General features: G+C 40.4%; 2 protein-coding genes across 4 annotated transcripts in view; both read left to right on the forward strand.

The window, feature by feature from the left end:
- Window positions 1-10,257, forward strand: part of LOC137985605 (uncharacterized) — a 21,183-nt gene extending 10,926 nt beyond the window's left edge. For both annotated transcript variants that reach the window (XM_068833235.1, XM_068833236.1), the window contains exons 7-8: window positions 1,444-2,320; window positions 3,738-10,257. In XM_068833235.1, the coding sequence (XP_068689336.1) occupies window positions 1,489-2,320; window positions 3,738-7,348 (4,443 nt within the window). In that variant the 5' untranslated portion in view covers window positions 1,444-1,488 and the 3' untranslated portion in view covers window positions 7,349-10,257. The remainder of the gene's footprint in view (window positions 1-1,443; window positions 2,321-3,737) is intronic.
- Window positions 10,258-19,295: 9,038 nt separating this feature from the next.
- LOC137985602 (uncharacterized) overlaps window positions 19,296-20,000 on the forward strand; it is a 19,078-nt gene continuing 18,373 nt past the window's right edge. For both annotated transcript variants that reach the window (XM_068833232.1, XM_068833233.1), the window contains exon 1: window positions 19,296-19,414. The gene's annotated coding sequence lies outside the window, so the exon portion shown is untranslated. The remainder of the gene's footprint in view (window positions 19,415-20,000) is intronic.

The following is a 20,000-nucleotide window of genomic DNA, read 5'->3' on the forward strand; positions in this document are numbered from 1 at the left end:
GCCGAAGGCAGAGGAAAATGATTGATCTGCGAGACACTGAAAAATCACGATATTTAGAGACAACCGAGTTCAATAATTGTTTTATCATTCGATGACTGAGTTTCTTTTTCACAATTTCCAAGAATTAAATGAAAGCTCAGTAAAGCGAACTGCCATTTTCACACAGAGCTTGGTTTCAGTTACGCACGAGCAGAATGTTATTTGCAGCGAGGCAGTTATTTTCAGGTCATGTGGTGGGCTCTCGGCCAATGAAAAGGAAGGAAAAATACATCGAATGATAATTGATTTTGTTCGATTCCGTCAGTAAATCGTCAACTCTAATTTTGCGCCCTTGTTGATGAATTTACTGCCGTTTAAGGGCGATTTCACCTTAATGGAGATAAATTTATCTTTCCAAAAAGCTTTCTTCAATATTTCGTGATGCTAAAGATCTTCCTTGTTTGTTTTTCAAGCTGCAGATTAAAAACACTCGAAACACTCCGCACGGCAACATTTCGTAACAAGTTCTTCAACTTGGAAATTACAGAAATTTGCCAGCCCGACTGAAGTCTCTTCCAACATGTGGAAACTATTAATTTCCTCTCGTATACCGGTGATTACTAACTGGAGTCCTCCTATTAATTGCACATGACCCGGCTGTCGCGATCTGACGTGGGCAACGCGAGAGCGAGGGACTAATCCCCCGAGGGTATGCAATACACGCGCGCTTGCTCGCATTTTTCTCGGGCTGTCTGTCCCGTCGGCAAACTCATAGGCAATAGCTTTTAACTTCTGAAACACTTGAGTGGCTCAATGATTTCTCCCCAACTTATTTTGATGAATGAAAAAGGATTTGCTGGACTGTCGAATTATTGGGTCTTTGCATTGAACCTTCGTAAGATTCATTCAACGTTCTCCAAACCAAAGAAGCGGTGAAAATATCTTAATTAAGGAATGACCTGTTGGTTACTAAAATGAAATCAATTTGGGTATGTCTACACCATACCGGATATTTCTTTCGCCGAAAGGAAAAAGCATATCGGATAGGGCTTTTAATTGTTTACGCATAGCAACGTTTTCGGCGCAGTTTCTGCGAGAGAAGGACTCTGCACCGCTTTAACTTAAAATCAATCTTCATGTATTGTATAGGCTTCTGCGCAACTTTTAAACTTGTTTTGTCACCTCACCTCACCTCGCCTCTTCGCGCTCTGTTGCGCATAAGGCCTCAACTTGTTATGTAAGCAAAAGTCGTCGTCACAGAGCGAGTAATGGAACTCTTTCCCTTTGTGTCTTTAAAAAAAACCGTTTCAGTCATCAAAGCTTTGAAAATTATTTCGTTGTTCTCTTCTTGAGAACATGTTTAAGGCAATCTTTTCAGAATGAGCAAACCATGCTTTCTTTTCCCGACAGAGGTGAATGAAATGAAATCCGCTTATTAAATTTATTCATTTATTTTTGTTTTAGGTCCTTTTCGCCATTGTGGCATTGCTTTATTATCACTAACTCGTGATGTCCTTGCACCCTTATCGTGATGAGGAGTTAAATCATTTCAAATGTTTGTCTCTGGTTTTAAATGAATTCCCAAAGGCTTTACGTCAGACTTTTAAGACAATGTGGGACACCACCATTGGGCATCGCCCTGGCTACCAGCTTTGGGATGACTCCACTGCTGTGAGAAATCTCTTTGTCTCTGAAGAAGGAGGAACAACTAAAGTTCCTACGCACCAGTCGTACAATGGATGGGATTGCACCGCCTTATTCCAGGCTACCATCTTTGCAAAGTCCTTCAGAATTCATTCCAAAACACTTGATGATTTGTATGTGAAGCCCCGAGCTGTTCCTCATGGAAGTTTCCATGGATCTGTATTGAGCCCAAAAGGAGATAATGCCGAGACCTTTGCACTGGCTATTGATCAGCTTCGGCGTTTGAGGAATGCAGTTTGTCATTCTTCTCGCTTGGAGATGGACAAAGCAACATTTGACCAGAACATTCAGTATGCTAAAGAAGCGTTCAAAGCTCTGGGAATTCCAACTGCATCGATTGATGCTATTGGAAGTTTGACTGTATCTGACTTTCCAACAACAGAAGTCCGTAAGTTGGAACAACAGGTAAGAGAAGAGAAGCAAACATACATAAAATGTTTAGAGAGCAGAAATACAGATATGGAAAAGATTGAGGAGTCCTTAGCATCCATAAAAAAGGAAGTGGAGAGCCTCACTGCCAACAAAGAGGTCGCGGAGGGCTTGAGGATGCAACAGGAAGATATAAGTGCGTTAGGGAAGGAGATCCATGAGCTAAAAAAGAAGGAAGAGGAACGATATAAAGAAGCAGAAAAAACAGGTAAAACACTAGGACAACTGTTTTCAAGACTCTTTTTAAAAACAGCAGCAGATAGCAATAGGCATGACAAACAACACACTGTTTGTCTGTTAAAATATGACAAAAAGACAGACAGATCTTCCATGTATCTTGCGTGGTTAAAGGCGGCGAAATACGAGATTCAAAAACCCTCAACTTGTCGCGCAACATTGTTTCGTTGCAAGTTTTGGTCGATGTTTCGTGTTTTTAACCTTTTGTGATCAACTTGACCCGCAACAAAAACATTTGTTGCGGGTTGAAGAAATGCAGGGCGCTGATTGGTTGATTTGCTAGTACACGAGCACATTTGTTGCGAGACAAGTTATGAGCTTGATGAAAAACGAGCAACAAAGCCAAAATTTGTTGCTCAGAGTAGACCCGCGCTCTACTCTTCACAAGAACTTTCTTCAACCCGCAACAAATGTTTTTGTTGCGCGACAAGGTGATCATACAAGGTGAAAAACGGAAACATCGACCCAAACTTGCAGCGAAACAATGTTGCGCGCCAAGTTGAGGGTTTTTGTATCTCGCATTTCGCCGCCTTAAAAGAAAAACAAACAACACAAGTCACATACCGAAACTGTTACAGTACCGCTCGAAACTATTTCTGCATTTGCGGCGGTTCTTCCGAGGTCAAAATGCGGATTCGATCTCCAGTTTGACCGAGATAAAACCTCGTTTACGGAAAACGAAAGCCGAGGTTTCACCTAGGTTTTTTCCGGTTGATTTACTCTGCAGTTGAGAGATAACGCGGTGAGGCTTTTGTTGGCACTGATTTCCACTACAAAAGGCAGGCTTAAGTTTTTGAAATTGTCACAACTGTGACATTATAAAACTGCATGTTTGGAAATTGATAGGGTCGAAAAGTGAAGCCAACATACAGTTTCTTAAGTCGGGAGTTTTAAATCATTTCCTTCGTTTCAAGAAAACTTTCTTCTTATAAGCGTTGTAATTAAATAGTTTCTTTGTTTCGAGCGGTACAGTAGTTCAAGATTAAATTTGCTGTTACAGCTAACCTAATCAAAGCCAAAGGTTAATTTCTAAGATGACGTCACAAAGAATTTTTCTTTCTTTATTACATATGTAGTCTACTAATTATGTTTATTATAACTAGATAATTTATGTTGTGACGAGGAGTTTCTGAAGGGACGTCATCTTAGGAACGAGGCCAACATTGCACAAGATCTGTCTTCATTTAAATGACGGCAACTGAAGTTTTCTACTTCTACAATGCATTGAAAAACGGGAAATATGCCTGCTGTATAACATTTTGGGTTATGTGCACAAAGTTGAAGATGATATTTGTTTTTACTTCTTGATATCTTCTCTCTCAACCAGAAAAAGGATATTAAAAAAAGTAAGCAACGTCTACTTTGTGTTTTACTTTTGCATTACAAAGACATCAAGTCAACAGTCCCAGGATCTGTTCTTCCTTCAATGATTCCAAACTTCACTGGCCGACAGAGTGAATGCCAAGAGATCGTGGATTTAGTGAGTTCCGAACATACCCGAATCGTGACGATCTGGGGCTCACCCGGATTCGGAAAGACATCGGTTGCTATAGCGGTGGGGCACCAACTGCAGTCTCGAAGCTTTCCTGTTTGTTTCCTTTCATTACGAGGACTTCAGACAAAGGCACATCTGACATCAAAGCTTTTCAGCCTCGTAAGGCAAGCCATCCCGAGTCAGAGATCAGAATTACAGCCTCTGTCCTTTGAAGATGAGCTAATTGAGACCCTCGGCAGCATTTCAGATTTCCGCGTATTTATTCTTGATAATGTAGATGATCTGCTAGAGAGTGGCTCTCCAAATGTAAAAGAAGACGTCCTGCAACTATTTGAAGAAATTCTCACGCGAAATAAGAAGATAACTCTGGTGGTGACGACACGAGAATCATTTGAATTTATCAATTTGAATTTCCAAGGGCACAAATCAATAAGAATAAGGTCACTGGATGACACCTCATCTCGTACGTTAGTTCATGAATTGGTGCCAAATGCGACTCCCGATGACTGCGCACAAATTGCCCAAATATGTGGTTGTGTGCCTCTTGCAATGAGGTTAATGTGCTCTCTAGTTTCTGAAGATGATGTTCAACCAAGCCAGTGTATGATTGAGCTCACTGAGTCCATAACAGAAAGTATCGTCGACATCTTAGACAATACAGATTATCCAGCTAATCAAAGATTGCAGTTCTTATATGAAAAGTCCTTCCACAGACTTTCTCCCGAACAAAAAGAAGCATTTGTGTCTTTGTCTGTTCTTCCGGGATGTTTCACCACGACTCTCGCAGCAGCTGTATTGAATGTTACAAAGTGCAAGGCCATCACAATGTTGAAGTTACTCCAAAGGAAATCCTTTCTCGATTCAAACTCCCAGCCTGGAACATTCATAATGCATAAGCTTCTTCAGTCATTTGCTAAAGAAACAGGAGATCAGCGAATGGAAGAAATAGTAGCAAATGCAAAGTGCCGTTTCCATGAGCATTACATTTCTCGTTTCGACAAATTGAATGATGAGTTTCTAAATGGTCATTCCATGGACGCATTCATTGCATTCTATGAGGAAAAACAGATTTTTGTGGAAAGTCTAGTAGACGGTTGCACAGATCCCAGGATAGCCGAGAATGTTTTTAAAGTTTTGATTAAAGCAGAAATGTTTCTGGACACGTTGTTTTGGTGTTCTATGGAATCTTACAATTTTGACACTATCTACGATTCGGCCTTAAAGGCAGCCAGTGCTCTAGGAAATACGCATTACCAGAGTCGTTTACTAGCTTCTAAAGCATTTAGTGAAATTACCTGGGGAGCAGGAGGAAGTTCAATGCAACTTCTCAAGAAGGCATATGAGATCCAGTCAAAATCTTGTTTAGTTTCTGACGATGAAAGGAGTAAATATTTGTGTTACTTTGGCATCTGTCAGCTTGTTAACGGCGAGGTTGAGAGCGGGATAAAGTGCCTGCAAGAGGCTGTTTCTTTAATGCGTGAAAGTGGAGAGCAGAAAATTCTAAGGCTCGTCGTTAACCAAGTCATGGCGGTCTACTATCAGTTCTTAAACGACCCATCTACCTCGACTTACTACTATGACAAAGCACACAACGAATGCAATTCCGCTGCAGACGAGCAACTGATTGTTATTCCACCTTTGGGACGCAAAGGAAAAAAACCAAAAAATGGCAAAGAACTTCAAACAAATACTTTTGACCCGGAAAATTATTGGCCATTGCAATTCCTAGTTATATTTCACATCAGGAAAGCAGCAAAGAACTTCTTTGACACTGACACCCGGCAATTTGTAATTAACCCTGCCCTTCGAATGTTAAATGATCTCCAGATAAATTCCAAAACCCCTTTTTATTTGTTTCATTTTTGCGGTAATGTTATGGTACTTCTGGAGTCAATATTCACAGAAGAGGGAATTGTTCGATCAGGTTTCGAAGAATCAGTCGCTCGTCACCAAGCAACACTCGAGCAATTCAAACATAGCTCTTCAGGCCCAGAGGAGAAAGTTGATTTAACCGTGACCCGTCGTTCTCAAGAAAGCATTCACCCTCTTGCAAAGATCTACCAAGACTTCGGTAAATTGCACCACCACAAGAAGAACTACTCAGAGGCTCTTTATTTCAAGACATGCGCTCTTGATATCCTATTGAGAACAAATAAACAAAAACCAAATGCATTCTTAGCCCATAGCTACCAATCACTCGGGGTGACACAGCATTTGTTAGGTGATTTTACCTCTGCCCTGCAGTCAAAGCAGCGGGCATTAGATGTGCGAATAAAATTGTTCGGAGAAGACCATGCAAGAACAGCTCATAGTTACCATGAACTCGGGGTGACACAGCATTCGTCAGGTGATCTTACCTCTGCTCTGCAGTCAAAGCAGCGGGCATTAGATGTGCGAATAAAATTGTTCGGAGAAGATCATGCAAGCACAGCTGATAGTTACCATTCACTCGGGATAACACAGCATTCGTTAGGCGATTTTACCTCTGCTATGCAGTCTGCTCAACGGGCATTAGATGTGCGAATAAAGTTGCTCGGAGAAGATCATGCAAGCACAGCTGGGAGTTACCATTCACTCGCGGTGACACAGCATTCGTTAGGCGATTTTACCTCTGCTATGCAGTCTGCTCAACGAGCATTAGATGTGCGAATAAAATTGTTCGGAGAAGATCATGAAAGCACAGCTGAGAGTTACCATTCACTCGGGGTGACACAGTATTCGTTAGGTGATTTTGCCTCTGCTCTGCAGTCTGATCAACGGGCATTAGATGTGCGAATAAAATTGTTCGGAGAAGATCATGCAAGCACAGCTGATAGTTACCATTCACTCGGGATAACACAGCATTCGTTAGGTGATTTTACATCTGCTCTGCAGTCAAAGCAGCGCGCATTAGATGTGCGAATAAAATTGTTCGGAGAAGATCATGAAAGCACAGCTGAGAGTTACCATTCACTCGGGGTGACACAGTATTCGTTAGGTGATTTTGCCTCTGCTCTGCAGTCTGATCAACGGGCATTAGATGTGCGAATAAAATTGTTCGGAGAAGATCATGCAAGCACAGCTGATAGTTACCATTCAGTCGGGATAACACAGCATTCGTTAGGTGATTTTACATCTGCTCTGCAGTCAAAGCAGCGCGCATTAGATGTGCGAATAAAATTGTTCGGAGAAGATCATGCAAACACAGCTGAGAGTTACCATTCACTCGGGGTGACACAGCATTCGTTAGGCGATTTTACCTCTGCTATGCAGTCTGCTCAACGGGCATTAGATGTGCGAATAAAATTGTTCGGAGAAGATCGTGCAAGCACAGCTGAGAGTTACCATTCACTCGGGGTTACACAGCATTCGTTAGGTGATTTTACCTCTGCTCTGCATTCCTTCCAGCGGGCATTAGGTGTGCGTATGAAACTGTTCGGAAAAGATGATTCAAGCACGGCTGATAGTTTGTTTTCATTCTGGTTAACAGTAACCTGTGTTTGTCATGAATTTCTTTGCTGTTGAAAGACGTAACTTATGAGAGTAAGAGGCCAAAAGAAAGGAGATAAATAACATAACCAAGGGAAGAAAGTCCCTATTTGGCTTTTTTTTACTTTGGAGAAGATTCCTCATCGGATTTAGGAATGCATTGATGAGTGGAGATCTCGCGGGTTATGCTGGATAAATTCACCTCCGGTTAACCTCCAATGACGGCAGCAAGCTTTGATATTCAGAGAAAACGATTTGAAACACCAATAGTGAAACGATCAGATCATGTAACACCTTTGTTCAAGACTTTTCATTGGCTCTCAGTTGAGAGGAGAATTCAATTCAAGACCCTCATAACTTATAAGACCCTGCATGGACAGTCAGCAAACTATTTGATGCCTTTAATTGACGAGTACCACCCGTCTTGAGTTTTAAAGGCCTGGCCAAACGCTCGCAACATTTCAAAGCAACATCTTATTGTTGCATGATGTTGCGACATGTGTTGAATGGACTGGCCAAACGCACGCAACATATCGCAACAGGGTGGCCAAACGTACCCAACATGTTGTGCACAACAATGTTGCAAGATGTTGCGTTGAACTGTCGCGAGCGTTTGGCCAGGCCTTAAGATCATCGTCACACAGGGGCACCCAACGTCAATTTTCGGAAAATATCTGTTCGGAAGACGATTTGAGATCTAGAATTTTCGGAACATTTGTTGTAAAATTTCTTGCTTGCCTGCCTGTCCTAGGCTTTTCGAACTTCTAAAAAATGGTGTAATTGACCATTTTTAACGGATTTTTATCCTAAAAAGGTCACCTAGAATTTTCGGGAGCCTTTTTTTCTGGCTGAAATGTTCGAAAAGGTAAGTTTTGATCCCTATAATTTTCGGATCACTAGGGGATAAAAATATGCCTATATCTACCGTTTAAATACTAAAATACGTTTAACGATGCTATGTCTAAGTGGTTTTGAACTACATTCTCGTTGGGTGCCTCTGGTCACACTTACTACTTTATCCTAAAAAGATTAGAACTGACTTTTATGGTGGCAGATCTTTTTCGTTCCCAGCACCAAAACTATGGAACTCTTTGGCTAAGAACATTAAAAAAGCGAAGACAGTTAACTGTTTTAAAACTAAACTTAAAACGTATCTTTTTAGAGAGTCCTTTTTTATCATTGATTAGATAGGGTATTTATTTAGGATAAAATGGTTGTAAGGCGCATTGATCTGTGGGAATGCGTCATTCAAGAACTATGTATTATTATTAATAGTCGATTATGCATTCTAATTCATTTTGCATACATTACAATGTGGTAAGTTAGACGATCCGATGGCCTGGCCAGATAAAATTCCTCAAACTCGTGCCGCATTTTAAAGCGTTGTTTCGTGGCATGACTTTCAACTTATATCTCGGTCGGAAAACTGGTACTAAGACATGTGATCAGACATGCGGCGAACATGTGAGCAGGCCCCCCCGGGGGGGGGGGGGGTACTCTCCTTAATGGCCTATACGGGGAGGCTCCGCCCGAAAAGGGTACCTTTTTCACGCTTCAGGTATATAAAAGGGTAGAGATTTCACGAGTCGAAGTATATGAAAGGATTTAGGAATTTCATTATATTTCAATGGAAGGTATACGAAAGGGGTACCATTTGTCAATGGAAGGTCTACGAAAGGGGTATCTTTTCTACCAAAAATGGTTTATAAAAGTGAAAGGGGTCGGACCTCGGGGCGGAGCCTCAGTCGCCGTAGCTCCGCTATTTTGTGCTCTCATCGGTGGATTTCGGTAAATTTAAGGACGGTGCCTACTAATTCAAATGTATTTTTGAGCGGCTTACTGACTATGCGGGAAAAGCAGATCTTAACAAGTGTTACTGAAATCCAAAAAGAAAAGTGGGGGTAAACACGCATTTTTCGAAGATAATTAATCAACAATATTTGTAAAAAGCTTTAAAATATAAAGCTATGTATGGCGTTCTTTTCCAGATTCAAGCTTAATTATCTCTGAAAAAATGCGTGGTTACTCCCAATTTTCTTTTTGGATACCAAGAGCACTTGCTAAGTTCTGCTTTCTCCGCATAGTTTTGAACCGCGCAACAATATCCCTGTATTAATAAACAACGCCGATAGGCAATCCGAGTATCTCAAGATGCGCAGAACGTATGCGCAATAACAAGAGTAGGCACCGTCCTTAAATGCCTCGACGGTAGCATTTATCGAAATCTGAGGGAATTGTCCGTTGTTTAATTTATATGTTAACGAACAGGACTTTGAATCGCCGTGGCTTTGGGATGTTAACCGTATTTTGATTGCATTTGTTGATTAGTTCCAGGCCGACAGATACATGTAGCTTAGTCTTTATCCGGTCAAATATTGTTTGGAATTGGTGGAAAAGTAATCTGAGGGCAAGATCCATAAGAGCGAGCCTAAACCATGGAACGGCAAATTATGAAAGTACTTTATTCATCAGGGGAAATACTCCAATCAGTTGCACGGAGTTTGTTTACGATAAACGAGCATGCAATTGCAAATGTTTGCTCTTATTTGTGCTTCCGTTTACAAATTAGCTTTTACGCTTAAACATTACCGGTTAATACGAAATTTGAAGGCTATAAATGTAAATATTTTAGATCTATTAAACTTCCGAGTCTATGGAACTGGCGCTGTCACGCAACGTGTCAACAAATCGTAGTTTGTACAGGGGCCATGCTAACCTGGCATGGACTTTGACACTATGATATATATCGATGAAAAACGTGGATTCTAGCAATAGACAGAGGCTGAAAGTCAGCTAGTAAAATTATATATTAAAGTGACGGCGTCGAACGCACTCTCATAATCTTTGATTACTACGTACTAGTTGTAAATGTAGGCGTTCTCCCACATGAAGCGGTTTTTTAAAAAAATTCTGCACTCTGTGGAAATTCAATGCATACCAGTTAGGAGATCTCCCGACTTGTATTTTCTGCTTTTCTAGCTTCTAAAAGTTTGCCTTCGAAATCGTTCATTTATAAATTTTCTTTTTTGCGAAATCTTAAAAAATCTGTATTTTGAACTTTTTTGAAAATCAGCCAAATCTCTCATTCTAGGCTGCTGTCCAAGCCTTTTTTTTTTGCATAACAATTCTTCAGTGAAATGAAAGTTGGAAAGATAATCACAGTTTTTTGCAACTGTAGTTGGAACGCAACCAGGGGTAGGAGACCCCAGCACACAATCCCAGGCCCCGACAAACAGCAGCAGTCCGTGGTCATATTTACAGTGCAACGCGCCTTATCGTGGCCACCCCACAAACTTTCACATTTGACAACTACGTGTATCATACGTCAACTCAACAACCCATGCAACGGTGTTCAACTTACAACCGTGCGAACTTTGCAGGGAGGCGTGACTGTCAATCAAATTCGCACACCCTGATTGGCGGATAATTTGCAAAAAACTTTGTTTGGGGGTCACGGTAAGGCGCGTCGCACTGTAACACTTTTTACCCTCCTTAAGTCACGAGCATTTCGATCAAAAAAATGGAATTAAATTCTTAATCCCAGCGTTGGGTTTTACTCCTTTCTCAACTTGTCAAATATCTACTAGCAAAAGTATTCAAGAATCGCCGGTGGCCTTAACCTCTTCCTCGGAGTTAATGGTGTTCACGTTTGACGATGTCAATTCTGACAATGTACTCAGTGTTAAAAACACGAATCTCGTGGAAACAGTAACTCAAAAAGCTTTCACATTTTTAGAACAAAAGGAGTTGCAATATTCAGATTATTGATGACAGCAAGGCCTTATAGAGTTCATTTTGGAGGGTTCTTTGCATTAAAACAATGGATATCTAGTTCATTGAAGCATGATACAGTCCCAAGAGTAAATAACTTGTATTGTTTTTATGCAAAGTGACCCCCGAAACGTATTGCATTATGGGCTGGGTTCTCAACGTTATCTTTCATGTGATGGTGGCAATTTATTTGAAACTTGCACCAGTTCCCTGCGCAATTCCGGAATGGCCTATGCGATTCATTTCGTATGTCATTTGCGGATCTTCGCGGGTAAACAGCTTGAATAGAAAGGAAAGCAGACTTAACATAACGTTTCCACTCAATGGGAATTTTCCTCGCTAAGAGAATACTTTAAATGACCTAATAAACGCCCGGGGCGTTTGTTAAATGACTATGTTTGTGTTGTAAGGGGGGCGTTGAATAGATATGAGGCGTTTATTAGAGAGGTCCGTTTATTTCAAGTTAACTGTAACAACTAGAAAATCCAAATAAACGTTCATAGTTCCATATCAAAAAAATAAAATAAATAAATAAATAAATAGCGAATTTTGGAAAAGATTAAAGTGTTGATAGAATTCGCATTGCGCTATGCCTAATGTAGGGAATAGCTGGGCTTTTTAATCTTTTAAGGAACCGAATTATTGGTACGAAGATTGACATTATGAGGGACAATTATATAGGCAGAAGTCGTAGTCGATTACATGCAAACAATTAATAAGTGAAACCCCCTTAATAAGATCAGCTTTGGGTCATGGAAAGTTGGTCGTATAAACACGGGGTGGTCGTGTAATGAGGCAGGGTCACATTATGATACAACACGCTTTAAACATGTACTAAACTTGATTACCTTGAATTTCCTTATAAAGCAACCTTTTCACAGTTATTTTTTCAACCTTACAAACGCAGTTCATTGCAACTGAACAAAACCGACTGCATGTAATGCGAAAAACAATGACGTCGTTCAGTTCCTATCTGACTGGATGAATTTCAGCTTTGGCTGGATTATTTCTCCACGGCACGCAATGCCTGTAGGGTGATCGTGGGCCTTTAAACCAATCACTGTCAGCGGTTTTTATACTGCCCTCTGTCTCTCGAAAATTCAAAACATCTTGAAAGTTAGATGACGCTTCCGTATAGATTGTTTTTACGTGACGTCATCATTTTCTAAAATCCAAAACTAAAGAGCCACGAAAGTTTTTATCCTCATCAGGCATAAGAGGTGGTAAATTTGTATTCATTTGCAATTTTAAAGCTCAATAGCGTGCTTCGTTTGGAAACCAGAGCATTTTGAATTTCTGAGTTATAGCGGTGCGTGACACGAGGCGACGATCGAGTTTATTGAGAAATATATATTTATCTCATGGTTTTGAGTCTTTTTAGAATTTAAAGCATTAGTAAAAGTGCTTAGGTAAAAAGCTGTCTGTTCAGGACAGATGATCACTCTCCTAGATAGCCAAAGTAAGTAACAGATGTTGACACATTTTCCGGCCGCCATATTGGTGCACCACAGATGTGCACCAACATGGCGTTTTCATACTGGGCTCTGTAAATTTCTGCGAAACATTTCGACGAATATCTGAAGTTTGGGGAAACACACAGGCCTAAAACTTGGAGAAGTGTCTTCTTCATTTATCTTCTACAACATCACGAATTCTTGACTTTTTCCACTGGATGGTTTTCGATTTATTTTTTTATTGCGTGACAGTGAAAACGATCTATATGAAGTTATTTTGGGCATGACATTTGCCGGAGGTGAACATTGATTTCATCCTCACTAACTCCTCTTTCACCAGTATCATTAGAATTTTACGTTTGAAAGCGAGGCCAAAAGGGCCAATTTGCAAGGAAACAAAAGAATACTAAAATGGGGGCCATTTTGGAATAAGGTGTATGTTGCTATACGCAACTCACTGGGACATAGAAAACTGATCTGTTATCTCTTCTTGTAAAGAGCAACATCGAATTAGAGACGTCACTACTGGCTGTTCCCTCGAGGCTTGAAATTCTTTTTTCTTTTTGATGGGGTAAAACCAGGATCCCATGAGTAGGAGCTTGCCTCTCCCATAAAAGCCCTATGAGTCAACCTTTGCTCGTATCTTTCTATTTTTAGAACGCCACGAGTTCTTCGGCTCTGCACACACTGTTTAGAATGGCCAGTCAGAATATAGTTACGTTATTGTGGAACAATTAAGGACAAAAATAGCAAAAGCAATGTATGCAAATTGTGAAAATTGATGTAAATTGTTGTAAATGTGAGTTTCCTGCTGAAGGATTAGTTCTAAAAATAGAAAGATACACGCAAGGAGGCAGTGTGGCCCAGTGGTTAGGGCGCTTGCCTTGAGATCCGGAGATCCCGGGTTCAAGAACCGTTCTGACCATTCGCTGAATTTGTTCCTGGTAGTCCCTGGTTCAACTTCCCAGCTGCACTTGTAAATAGCCAACTGGTTTGCCTCCGGCCAGTTGGGATTCTTAATTGTTGTTGTTGTGTTTCGTTGATTGTTTCATTGGCCCTGAAAAGCCCCTATGGGGAGCAGTCAATTAAGTATGTAATGTAATGCATGGGGATGTTCCTAGTCATGGGCTCCTGGTAACACATTTTAAGAACAAAGTGGATTGAGTATTCTCTATTATGAATTCAAAAGATCACGAGAATTACAGCTTCTAACCTTGAACACATGTACACCCACCTTCTTTATGAATAGCCGATGTCACGTAATTTCTTCAATTGCAATAGAGCTTGCTTTCGATAGCAAATGCAACGTGCTGTAAACAAGAACGACGGAAGCCACCCCCCTGAGTTGCTGAGTACTGTAGGCCCCAATGAGCCACACGAACGACTTATTTTAGGGCTGAGCCTGAACTTTCTTGTTCTTCTTTGTTGTTATTGTTGTTGTTAACATTTTCTTAAACTGAAGTTGTGTGGCATACTAAGTTCGACTATAACTAAACGAAGTTGTTCTTCGGTGTAGCATGCAATCAGAACACCACATTGTTAATGTTAAAAGACTTCGCTAAGTATTCGAGTGAATTTTCCTGTGTAGACTACCGCAGTTTACATTTCTTTTACCGTTATTTATACTACTCACAAAAACAAAAAAACAAATGAGCAAAATAATTTAAAGACATTCTTAACTCACTCTCAGCTTAGGTATGTTGTTATGTACCAGTCAAATCGAAGCTTCAACATCCCCCTCGGGCAACCCCCCGGGCATTTGAATTTTTGGAAAATTTTTGTTGAAATCCCCCCTTCCCGGGCCAAAAGCTGTTCAAATGCCTCATCATAGGTCTATTTCAGGTGATCAAATGGCCCCATCGAATTCCCCACCCCCTGGGAGCGGTGATCAAATGCTTCTCCAGCGGGAAGACTAAGATGATCAAATTCCCTCCCCCCGGGTAGGAAAAGGCGTCAAATGCCCAGAGTATGCCCAAAAGGGGAAGGTGGGGAGGGGAAGATGTTGAAGCTTCGATTTGACTAGCACATTAGTATTTTCTTAAAACTTTGGTTAATCTCCGGCGTGAAAGGCGTTCTTGTAAACTGAAAATGTTCTTATAAAAGAAGAGTGTATCGAGACAGTTATGAGGTAGTAATTATAAATAGTGCCGGGTGATGGTGTAACACAAATGAACTGAACACTCATTTTTTCTTTGTTACAAATAAAAGCACATTCAGAATGAAACCATCTGCAACCGGTGAAATGAATGACAAATGGGTTTCAGAAATAAATACCAATGACCCACCTGATGACCGCCCTGTATGCGAGTGACTTGATTGACAAGCAATACTCTGCTTGAATCGTGAACAGTCCTGCCGAAATATTGCAAGACAAAACACTCCAGGGGTCAAGTGTTCATACAGAACTTGTGAAACGCGAGAGCTAAGGTCGAGTAGTGCAATTTCTCTCGCGGTTCTTAACAACTGAAGTGGAATGGCTCTGGTCTATGACTGGATAACTTTTTTCATTAAGTACGTCATTGAACGTGTTATTTTATAAACTGACCACGAGACAAAGGTTATCACTTTCGTCCCTCCAAAATGCTGATAAGAAGTGAACTACATCTAATGACTCTTGTTTGTGTTGTCTTTTCGGCTAATGCGCGTCTCGCGCGCGCTCTCTGAATTTGCGTGTCAAACGCCTATCACGCAGACTTGAAGGAGATTGCACTTTTTTTTCTAAAGTGTAATTATGACCTAAATTCATTATAACTTTATTGGTTTTATCAGTGCCTGGTTCAGGCGGAAGTCAACTGCAGGCAAAGATCAACAAACTGGAAGTACCACACTGGTATTGCACCAAAAAGACATCGGATTACTTTACTTTATGACTAAAGAAGACCTCTTTGTTGCCTCTCGCCGTAAACTGCTGGGTTGACAACATGAGGTATAAATTGGTTTGGTACATGTAGCTATATCAAACGAATTGATAACAAGAACTCACCATTGGAAGATTTGAAAGAAAAATTCTCCATGAATTGTTAGCTCAAAACTCCAAATTTAATCCGAATAAATAAACCGGAAAAATGACAAACTCGTTAAAAAATTACAAAAAACTCTTGCATAAAAACTAAAACTTGTATATACGCGTCAACAAAATAATTTGAAATGGTTGTTAGCAGGATGGATACTCCAAAATAAGGTGAGACACTTAGTTTTGTGTATATACATTGCCAAACGATCTTACTAAAATTTTACCAAGTTGAAAGAAATCTGTGAACAGATGTGGTCTATTGTTTATTTTCCCGCAAAACTTGGTTTAAAAGTAGTCACTTTTCTAAAGGCGATGAGGACTAGGCCAATTTGGGTAAATCTTACTCTTTACTGATGGCCTCTTGTGTCAACCCAGGCCTGGTGGGTTTTTGATGACGTCATGTATTGCTGACTGTCGTTTCTAAAAAATAACGTCGCTAAAATTCACAGGCTCGGCCACATCCACTTTATCTCCTTTTCTGTCTAGTTATTTTTTCTAGCGGAAGACTACAACTAAGACATTGGTTTTCTTTCAACAAAAATCAGACTTGTGTATAACGAGGAAACAAATACCATCGAGAACGCCCCAGGCGTTGAAACAAGAGTTCCCGGATTTGGTAACACGGACACAATTGACCATCTGAATACAGATAATCTGGTGGCCTAGTTTGCTCCCATGACAGATATTATGGTGTCTTGGGGATACGAGCGAGGTGTGGCTGTCAGAGCAGCACCATATGACTTCAGATACAGGCCTGGTAAGCTATAAACCGTTTGTCCCGCAGAATACGTTTGTAAGCAAGCGTTCTCCCGAGATTTCATGCTTTGTGAGCCAAAACAAGGGACTAAATGAGGGTTAGGAGAGACGGATTTAGTAACTTGGGGCCCAGGAAATGATTCGCTTACGTTTGATTTGATTGAGGACTTGGAAATAACTGCAGAATACCCGGCCACTATTGTGTTCTTGAAGCGGCATTCTTTGAAGAAATACACGCCATTCGTGTGCAAATAAGTGTTCGGGTATTCCGCAGTTTAGCCGCTTGTGGTCTGCCTTATAAGCGGCTTTAGAATTAAAGTGCGTTATCCCAGAGTCGATGCATGCTTTCGAAAGGTCTTCTTTTGGAACGCAGTTCGGGCACGGTTAGCAAAGCGTCGTGGGAAAGCAACCACGGTTAGCAAAGCCCCATGGAAACTGAGAGCTGTGTTTGAAAGCAGGAAACTAATTATCAATTTAAAAACTTCTACAGAAGACTTCACAATCAGAGTACATGTATTTTACAAAGCTAAGGGACCTCATCGAGGAAACGTACTCAGCAAACAACAACAAGACGATCGCGCTGCTCAGTCACAGTTTAAGATTTCCTTACACTCTGGTTTTCCTGAATAAAAATCCTAACAGCTGGAAAGACAAGTACATTTTCCAGTGGATTACCTTGTCAGGTCAGTAATGTTTTCGATGTCAGTCGCAAAATAGAATTGACAACAAGTCAACAGACCTCACTTATGAAAGGGACCGGTTTCTGGAAAGTCCCGGAACTTTACGGGCCATTTTCAGGTGTCATAATTCCCTCTGTATCTCAAGAACGGAGAGGATTTGAGAAGTCAATTTTCAGAGTCAGTTTGCTTTTTGTTACCTTGAAAACATGTTTAAAGATCGGCTTTCCTGAACAAGCGGTTGGCAGGTTCACAAATGGCTTTTCGGCCCATGATACGTGACACGTTCAGACGGTTCTCCTCCAATTAGAAAACGTATTTGAGTTGGGAGGTATAACAAATCTCATTGACCATTCCTGATAGGGGCTTTTCGGGGGCAATGAAATAATCAATGAAACGACAGAACAGAACAATAACAACTGTAAGAGAATACCAATGGTCCTTATTGGAGTTGACCCTGCAGGCACTTTTTGTTTTGTTTAAAACTACATGCAAAAGAGGCTTATGGGTCAATTCAATACAAAATGACCCCTTAGCCTCGTTCATGTGGCAAAACCGCTGATAACTACGATAAGGGCTATTGGCCGGAGGCAAACAAGTAGGCTATAAGGCGATAATTTAAACCATAGACTACCAGGATCAAATTCAACGAGTGGTCGGAACCGGTCTTGAACACGGGATTTCCAAATCTCAAGGCAAGCTCTCTAACCACTGGGCAGTAGGCTTGGATAAATTCTGCCAGGAGAATTTCGAGAAGAATAAGCGATTTTTGAGCTGAGCTTTCTGCTGGCAGAAAAAAGCATTTTCGAGCAGAATTTTAGCAGAATAAGGGAAAATTAGCGGCAGTAATGATATGCATAACGGTTGTAAGAAAAGTGTAAAACTAAACAAAAAAACAAATGGAAAATACCTTGTGTTTGATTTGATCATTTGACCTAAAGTAATATGAATTATATTATTATTGTATAGCTGTGTATAGTCCTGTAGCGCTGTGTATAGCCCTTTATAGCTGTGTATCGTAGCTCTGTACAGCTGTGTCTAGCTCTGTATAGCCCTGTATAGCTCTGTATGGCTGTGTATAAATCAGTATAGCGGTGTATAGTTCTGTATAGCTATGTATACCCCAGTATAGCTGGATATAGCCCTGTATACATGTAGCTGTGTATAGCTCTCAATAGCTGTGTATAGCTCTGTATTGCTGTGTCTAGCTATGTATAGCTGTGTACATCTCTGTATAGCTGTGTATAGCCCTGTATAGCCCTGTATAGCTCTGCAAAGCCCTGTATAGCTGTGTTTAGCTCTGTATTGCTGTGTATAGCCCTGCATAGCTCTGTATAGCTCTGCATCGCTCTGTATAGCTATTTATAGCCCTGTATAGCAGTGTACGGCTTTGCATAGCTGTGTATAGTTCTGTGTACAGCTGTAGCTGTGTATAGCTCTGTATAGGCCTGTGTAGCTGTGTATAGCCCAGTATAACCCAGTATAGCTGTGTATAGCCCTGTATAGCTCTATATAGCTCTGTATAGCCCAGTACAGATTTGTATAGTTGTATAGCTGTGTATAGCTCTCTATCGCTGTGTATAGCCTTGTATAGTTGTGTATAGCTGTGTATAGCATTGTATAGCTCTGTATTACTCTCTATTAACATCATGGATCCGTAAACAAAAGCACACTCCATCGCTTGCTAACCGCAAACCGCTTTTAAACCGCTTGAAAACGCAATGTGGTTAGCTGTGATACTTTTACAATAATACGAGAATCATAACATTGACGCCATAAAAATTATAAAACCAAATAGTTTTCCAAAAATTATAAAATAATATAGTTTCCATATAATTATTTCCCTAAAATGATGATAAAATTGAACTATCAAACATGGTAAGTAGTATAGGAGTTGGTCTGTTTTGAGAACATTAATTTAAAAGGAAAATGGTCCCGGACCGCCAACTCCTATACTACTACTATGGTCCATACACCAAAAATTCGAAGAACGAAAAACAGAGTGTCTTTGAAACATGTAACTTAGCAACAGAAAGTGTTGAAATTCTGACGTCTACAATTACCTGTGAGTTCCAATAAATTTTCAGGAGGAAATCGGCACTGGGGATGAAGTTTGTTTAATCAGGTTACAGCTGTCGTTTTTTTTTTCTGTGTATTTGCACAATCAATTTCCTCTGTATTTTCGAAATGTTTCCAGAATATTCTCTAAACTCTACTCTAATTACATCTTAAACACACGTGAAAGGGATGTGGGTCACTAACAAAGCGACCAATGGGCATGCTTTTCAGTTAATTATGTTAATTATGGAGTTCAAAGTTTCATTTTCATTTTCCTTCGCTTCTTTAATTGCAAGTGTGATTTGTCCGCGAGAAAAGGTTTACTTGTCAGCCTCCCACAAAGTGATCTCATCTACGAAGACACACTTCTCTGGTAAGATATCTTAGTACTGACTTAATTTTGCACGCAACTGATGTGAATTTCACTCTTGTTTGAGCGATTCATTTCGTTTGTGTACTTGATGCAGTAACTGTAATTGTAGTATGACGTAATGGTTGCTTTCAGTTCACGGAAATCTGTTAGGTTTACTGAAGTCGTCATGTTCACAATAAGGACATACGCATCGCACACAAGTGGGAGTAACAACTGATTTTTATTGAATATAATGCTTTCTTTTATATGCTCAAATAAAGGCGGGTGATCTGTATACAGTTTCAATCAAGTTCACGTATTTGGCAAAATACCATTATACAAACTACGGTGATTTCCGGAGCGGTTTTCTACTATCGTATAGATCGTTTTCACGTGACGTCATCACTTTCGAAAATCCAAAACTAAAGAGCCACGAAAGTTTTTATCCTCATCAGGCATAAGAAGCGGTAAATTTGTATCCATTTGCAATTTTAAAGTTCAATAGCGTGCTTCGTTTGGAAACCAGAGCATTTTGAATTTCTGAGTTATAGCGGTGCGTGACACGAGGCGACGATCGAGTTTTTTGAGAAATATATATTTATCTCAT

This window comes from Montipora foliosa, chromosome 14, assembly GCF_036669935.1.
Source record: "Montipora foliosa isolate CH-2021 chromosome 14, ASM3666993v2, whole genome shotgun sequence".
NCBI classification, from domain to species: Eukaryota; Metazoa; Cnidaria; class Anthozoa; order Scleractinia; family Acroporidae; genus Montipora; species Montipora foliosa.